The following is a 7460-nucleotide window of genomic DNA, read 5'->3' on the forward strand; positions in this document are numbered from 1 at the left end:
CAATATTTAAAATCCCCGCGGGGCAGAAGAAAAAGGAGGGAAGGGAACAGACCCGGAAAGAGAGATGCACATGGGCGTGTTCCGGGCTGCTTTTCTTTTTTTCAACGACCCTACGAGTGGGGCAGCCCAGCTGCGTCCTGTGCCTTTAAGGGCTCCTCCTCTGAGCAGTGCCACCGGGGTGTGTGTAGGGGGGGAGCCCATCCCCTGCTGCAGCCTTTTCCGTGCTCCCGGGGAGATGGCACAGGCTCAAGAAGCCGCTCACACACCCTGTATGGAGCCGAAACTCCGAGCGCTGCGGGGAGTTTGCCCTTAAAAGCTGGCGCCCCGCGGAGCAAGAGCGGCGCGGAGACAGGGGCGCACGGAGAGGCGCGCGCGGAGCTCCCCAGCGGAGATGGCTCCTTGTCCCGAGAGCAACGCCACCTCCTGGGGGGACCCAGCCACCAACTGCACGGGGGCCGGCAGCCTGAGCCAGCAGTGGGCCGTCGGGGCCGCCCTGAGCCTCATGGTGCTGGTGATCGCGGCCGGCAACCTGCTGGTGATCCTGGCCATCGCCAAGACGCCGCGCCTGCAGACCATGACCAACGTGTTCGTCACCTCGCTGGCCTGCGCCGACCTGATCATGGGCTTGCTGGTGGTGCCGCCGGGGGCCACCATCGTGCTGAGCGGCCACTGGCCCTACGGCACCACGGTGTGCGAGCTGTGGACCTCGCTGGACGTGCTGTGCGTCACGGCCAGCATCGAGACCCTGTGCGCCATCGCCGTGGACCGGTACTTGGCCATCACCTCGCCGCTGCAGTACGAGGCGCTGGTGACCAAGGGCCGGGCGCGGGCCGTGGTGTGCCTGGTCTGGGCCATCTCCGCCTTCGTCTCCTTCCTGCCCATCATGAACCACTGGTGGCGGGACGGGGCGGACAAGGAAGCGCTGCGCTGCTACCAGGACCCGCGCTGCTGCGACTTCGTCACCAACATGCCCTACGCCATCCTCTCCTCCATCATCTCCTTCTACGTGCCGCTGCTGGTCATGCTCTTCGTCTACGCGCGGGTCTTCGCCGTGGCCAGCCGGCAGATCAGCCTCATCGAGCGGGACAAGGTCCGCTTCCTCCAGGGGCCCCCCAGCCCCGGCGCCAAGGGCTCCCGCCGGAGGAGACCCTCCCGCCTCATGGCCATGAGGGAGCACAAGGCGCTCAAGACCCTGGGCATCATCATGGGCACCTTCACCCTCTGCTGGCTGCCCTTCTTCGTGGCCAACATCGTCAAGGTCTTCTACAGGTCCCTCATCCCCGGCCAGGTCTTCCTCTTCCTCAACTGGCTGGGCTACGTCAACTCCGCCTTCAACCCCATCATCTACTGCCGCAGCCCCGACTTCAGGAGCGCCTTCAAGAAGCTGCTCTGCTGCCCGCGGAGCGCGGACCGCCGGCTGCACGCCGTCTCCAGGGACCTCCGCCGGTGCCCCTGCGCCTTCGCTTCCCAGGAGGCCTCCCCTGCGGACAGCAAGCCGGTGGCGCAGGGGCAGCAGCCCGGGCAGGCGGAGGAGGAGGATGGGGGAACCAGCAGCAGCAGCAGCCGCTCCAGTAGCAGGACTGAGAACAACTTCTCCTACCGCCAAAGCAATGGGCATGGCAATGCCCAGCGCCCCCTTAGGGAGGCCCAGCTGCAGGGCACCCAGATCACGCTGTGTCTGCAGCTGGAAGAGTAGGTATCAGAGCCTGCAAAGGGGGGAAGGTTAGAGCTGGGCGGGGGCGAGCCCCTGGCTTCGCAGGAGGTCAGTGCAAAGTACTGGGAGCTGATGCTTGGAGCAGGGCAGTGTGTGTGTAGTGGGGGCTGGGGGGGGGCGGTTCAGACAGAACTGGCTCCACTCCTGGAAGAGTTTAAGCCAGGGGTAGTTGGTTATTTTTTGTCAAGGTCCAAATTTCTTGGCCAAGGTATAGTCAAGGTCCAGACTGGAGAGAAAATAAAAAAACCCACAAAGATAATAAGTAAATAAAAAGATTTCTGTTCAGAAGCCTCTGATGGGTCCAGATTTGGCCTTTTGTCTGACCCCGGTGTAAGCAGTCACTCTGGCTGCAAAGCTGTGGTTGTAGAGGCTCTGCCACCCTTCCAGACCAGCGCAGTGTCACTGGCTGTTTTAAAGCAGGCTGAGATTTCCATTTCACACTGGGGATGCCTTTCCCTAGCTAATCCAAGTGTCTGCTGGGACAATGCAAACAGCAGGCTGTCCAGGAGATTGTTTATCCATCGGTGGAAAAGGGTGTTTTCCGCCAGCAACAGATGAGCTGGCAGAGATGCCTGGGCCAGCAACTGGTGCTGTTATAGTGACCTTGCTCTTTGAAAAGAGACATCTTGGGAAAACCATATCTAAATCCAGTTAGTCACTTCCAAATTTAATTTGGTATGGGAAATCCCTGATATTAGCTAATATCTGGAAGGGAATGAAGGCCAGATTTTAAAGGCAAATGGTACCTAGTGGGCTTTTCAAAAGTACCTGTCTTTAAAATTCCTGCATTTGATCTATATTTCCCTGCTTTCAGTTTGATTTGCTTAGTCGTTGTTTTTCAGTCTAATCTAATCTAATGTAGCCTAATTGTTTCAAGATTTTGAATGCCCCCATTTTATCTTAAAATTAGAGCTTTTGGGAGATTGATCAGGTAAATAAAATGTCAGTGATAACAAAAAAAATCACATTTTTCTGTGTTTTTCCAACAAGCTTTACTAAAAGTGAAATAAGCTGTGTAAACACACAAAAATCAGAATTTTCCTTCAGAAAGAACAGAAGAAATTGGAGTTTGGTCACTTTTATACATAAATAACATCGAGTAACTTCTTGCAGAGAACAGGCACTTCAATTGTATCTTTGCTCAGTTCTGGAGCTGTCGCTGGAATAAGCTTTTAGTTTCACTCTGTTTTTTCCAAAGCACCATGTTCTCTGGGGGTGCGCTGCCATTCACAGGCTAGCTATCCATTTCTGGTCAGTGACCTAAAAAACCACAGGTGCTTTAAAAGCATAAACTCATAGGGATTGTTGACAATTAATAATTACTTTTATAATTTATTAATAACACTATTTATTTCCAGGACAAACCGTGAAGTCCTGACTCCGTCCTAGAACTGGTTTAAAATGCTTCCATGGGATTTTCTGGAAAACTTTACTGGGTTTGCAACATTTTGAAATTTCATCAAAATGTTTCAATTGTCAAATGTTTTCATGCAACTTTATAGACAGTCAACCTGCTCCCCACACATGCACACAACACTTGTCAATTATTATTTAATTGGAAAAAATAGGTGGGAGGAGGGTTGTTGATCAACAATAGAACTTTCAATGGCATGTTTTGCCTGACTCAAAATTCAGGAAATGTTGATTACTCTATTTAGTCCTTAGTGAAGCAGAACTGCAGTCAGCTGTAATAGGAGATCTCCTTGTGTATGGACTGACTGGGGAATTCAGGATTCTGTCTTGTGTTGGCAGTGCACCACCAGAGAACACAGTGCTTTGGGAAGCACCCGAGAAATACAAGGCACCTGCTGGAAGACTTTGCAGTGTGAATCAGACAACTGAAATACAAGGGACATCATTTCATGGGCACGAAGGCATAGAGGCACTGTGAATGAAGAGATGAGTGAAGCCATAATGCAGAGTCCTCACAGAAGAAGTGGGTTTTAAGGAGGGATTAATCCATTTCATACTCCCCGATTTATTTATCATAGAAGCAGTCAGTTTCATGCATGGTGCATGTGAGTAAAGCAGAGAGACTGTAGCTGTGATAGATTTAATAGGTGAAAGAAAGCTGAGTGCTTGTTAGTTTGAAGAAATGGTGTGTCTGTTTTGGAGCATAAATGTGCCCAAATGAAGCAGAGTTACTCTGAAGAACACATCACACCAGATACAATTTCTCAGGGTCTTCAAGACAGGGGTGAAATCTTGGTCTCATTAAAATCAGTGGCAAAACTCCCACTGGCTTCAGGATTCCATCTAGGCTCTTTTGCATCTTGAAGCAAATGACACCATGCATCATACTTGTTTGTCTGGCTATTCCCTTGATGTGGCCATTATAAATATGCGCAAGTAAATGATAGAAATTACCTGTAAAAGATCTGATTATTAATTTATTGTCTTTTTTTTTTAAAGATTTACCTGCAATGAAGCAAAAGCAGGTCCTTGAGTGTGCTTAAAAGGGAAGGAAAAAGAGAAGAATGTAAGTATAGATTTTTAATCACTTGAAAAATGTTTAAAATGTTGTGATATTCCAGCTATTAGCAGCGTCAAATTTTCAGAAGAGCTCAGAGCTAGATTTCCAAGTGCACCTGCACTCAGTATCAGGTTTTCAGTAGAGCTCAGTACCAAACATACACCCAATGTGCTGAGCTTGTTTGAAAATCGGGTCATCAATTTAAGCTTTGTGAATGGAATTTAACATCTTTAAACATGATTTAGACAAGGAAGCCACAGCCCTGAATTTCCTTTTGAAGTTGCTTATCCTAGTGAGATATCATTCTAATCCATGGTCACTGTGTTACACTTTCATGTGGAATTATCACACCATTATCTAATAATGCTTAGTACATAAAGATAATAGAGAAAATAAGAAGGGATGGGCAAAGGCCTAGATCCTCAAAGGTATTTAGCTGCCTAACTTCACTGAAATCTGTGGAAGTTAGGAGCCTTAATACCTTTGAGGCTCTGGGCCAAAATTCTTTGGCACCCTTTGGGATGGGAGGCACTGTAGAAGTGTTTATTTCTGTAAGTCAGTTTGGATAAAACCAGCACCAGTGACTGGGGAATGTCTGGAGTTCACAGTTTGAGTTTGGATAATGTAAAAAAATTCCCATGCTTCTTTCTCCAAATTGCCTGAGTGTGTAAAATGGGGCTTCTGAACAGACTTCCCCAGGAGAGTGCTGGGACCGCTCCTTGTATTCCTGGCAGGAAACTAGGAAAAAACCATCAGATCCAGGGCCAGCTCTACAGTTTTCGCTGCCCCAAGCAGGGCACCAAATTGCCGCAGCGGCGGGGGCAGTCCATGTGCCTTAGGGCGGCAGGCCCGTTTCCGCGGCGGTGGCAATTCCTTGGCAGCTTCTATGTTTAGCTGAAGCCACTGTGGACAGCTAAATATAGAAGCTGCTGTCGAATTGCTGCCACGGCAGAAACGCATGTGCCACCCTAAGGGCACATGGACTGCCCCCGCTGTCCACGGCGGCAATTCGGCGCGCTGCTGGGGGCAAAACAACAGGGAGTGCCACCCCTTGAAGATTGCCGCCCCAAGCACCAGCTTGGAATGCTGGTGCCTGGAGCCGGCCCTGATCAGATCCAAACATTTCAGAACCTTGAAGATCATTCAGTCCAAATGTTACACTAATAGTTGAAGGTACAGAGGACTTCTTATTTGATCATTATTGATTCCCTTAGCTCTCAGGAAAACCACCCCAAACATTTGCCCCAAAAGTGACCTGGAGGAGAAACTTTACTGAGACTTGAAGAAATTCTCTTCACTTTTTTGGTTGATTTGTTTGTGCTGCCCCCTGTGTCTCCTGGCATGTGTCTGGGCTGAGAGTAGAGATAGTGAAATGTCACCAGAATATAGAAAAGTATCTTGGTCCATCTGAAGTTGGGAAGTACCGGGAAGCTTTCGGGAAAAACCTGCTCCCATGAGATTTCCAGAATAGACGTGCAGAAACCAAGGTGCCAAGCCATTTGAGGTTTGCCCATCCTATCTTAGCAGCAGCTACAAGCCAACGAGGCTCATTGGAAGTGCAGGTCCCCATTGTGTCAATACAGCTCTTCATGCTCCTGTGTAAGGTATGGATCCTGATCCAACAAAGCACTTAAGCACATGCTTAACTTTAAGTGCGTGAGTAGCCCCAGCGATTGCTATGTTACTCTATATATTACTAACACACTTGAGTTACTATATTGTATATGCTTTTGCTTCCACATGATGCATTTATTTGAACTTCAGTGGGACTTAAGCTTGGGCTTAAAGTTAAGCATGTGTTTAAGAGCTTTGTTACGTCAGGCCTAGGATGCTGACACCTTGAGAGTGGTTTATATTATAAATCATTTTTGTTCAGAATTCATTCACTATTCTCCTTTCAAACTACAGTCAATTCTTTCTCTTTCTTTCTTCCAGGAATGTGTCAAAGCCCTCTACTGGGCTGTTGATCTTGGCTTGTGTGCCAGCTACTATCCACCTGAAAAAAAGGAATTAGACATGTAGATCCATAGTCTTTTTACTTTTGATGTTGACTCAGGTATTTTGAATGCACATACCTTAATTTCCTGCCTGTTTCTCCAGGCTTGGACATAACGTAGAGGAAACTGTGCCTTAAAGAAAAATGTTACATAGGGGAGGCATCTCTTAAAACAATTTTTCCTGTATGCATGGCAAAAGTGTAGGAGAGAGGTGGCCTTTTGCTGTCATTAGTTGTTTTCAGTAAGAACCCTTCACAAGTGTTGGAATTATACCAAGGTCCCAGTGGGCTAAGCCTAGATAGCTTACTATGACCTCAATATCTCTAGTGATGGCTAGCTAGAGTCAGGTCTAGAAACAGCCCCAGTGCCTCTTGTGATGTGAAGTTGGACTCAATATAAGAGACCTCCCTCTCCAGGGCTTGGCAGCTGAATTCCAGTACTGCTCAGGACACTAGAACTGACCGACCTAAATGTGAACAGTGTGTGTAATCTCCAAAGATGCTCCAAGGGAAGAAGGCATGAAGATGTTTCCTGTATAGACTGCAAGAAAAATTACTACCTCAGAAGCAGTACTTCAGAATGCAGCTGGAGTTTTACTTTGGTAGCCAGACATGGATTCAGATCGGATGTGGCACTGAAAGTGCTAGGGTTTTGATACACTGGGCCTGATTCTCCCCTGTGCTTTGTGCTGTCATTTACAACTATGCACAGTGGATGTAAAGTGCTACCAAAGAAGAATACACAGGTGTAAATGACTACACAAGGTGTAAGGCTGGGCAGAATTGGGCCCAGGATGCTGAGGTAATGGACTGTGTGAACATTTATTGCCTAGAAGCATTAACTTGGTGCATCAAATGTGACTGAACTGTTGACGGAACTTTTATTTTCCTTTTCTGATCCAAATGTTGCTGAAGATGCGTGCACAGAACATGGCTGAACCCACTCACTGCAGGGGCCCAGGCAGAAGGGAAGAAAGGCCTCTCACAAACAAGAGACCTTTCCACAATCTTCTGTCCAATTTCAATCTCCGAATCGCTGCTAGTTTTTGGGCAGAGTCAGAGCTGGGCCTGGGGAAAAACATAGGGCGTGTCTACACTGCAATTACCAACCCACCGCTGGCCCAGGCCAGCTGACCCGACTCATGGGGTTTGGGCTTAGGGCTGTTTAATTGTGGAGTAGAAGTGCAGGTGCAGACTGGAGCCCAGGCTCTAGGACCCTGCAAAGTGGGAGGGTCCCCAAGCTAAGGCTGTAGTCGGAGCCTGAACGTCTACACCGC

At 48.6% G+C, this 7460-nt stretch overlaps 1 protein-coding gene across 1 annotated transcript; it reads left to right on the forward strand.

Annotated features, from left to right (window-relative positions):
* Positions 1–391: 391 nt before the first annotated feature.
* ADRB3 (adrenoceptor beta 3) lies at positions 392–4160 on the forward strand. Its single transcript, XM_045007392.1, has 2 exons — positions 392–1692; positions 4127–4160. Exons 1-2 carry the CDS (start codon positions 392–394, stop codon positions 4158–4160), a joined length of 1335 nt encoding a protein of 444 aa, XP_044863327.1.
* The last annotated feature ends 3300 nt before the right edge of the window (positions 4161–7460 follow it).

The sequence above is a fragment of the Mauremys mutica genome, chromosome 2 (genome assembly GCF_020497125.1).
Source record: "Mauremys mutica isolate MM-2020 ecotype Southern chromosome 2, ASM2049712v1, whole genome shotgun sequence".
Taxonomy (NCBI): Eukaryota; Metazoa; Chordata; order Testudines; family Geoemydidae; genus Mauremys; species Mauremys mutica.

Bases quoted from the DNA above. Each gene is read 5' to 3' on its own strand.
- ADRB3 (XM_045007392.1), top strand. From the start codon at position 392: ATGGCTCCTTGTCCCGAGAGCAACGCCACCTCCTGGGGGGACCCAGCC. The intron at 1,693-4,126 runs GTAGGTATCAGA...TTTTTTTTAAAG, and splicing joins CTGTGTCTGCAGCTGGAAGA to ATTTACCTGCAATGAAGCAA.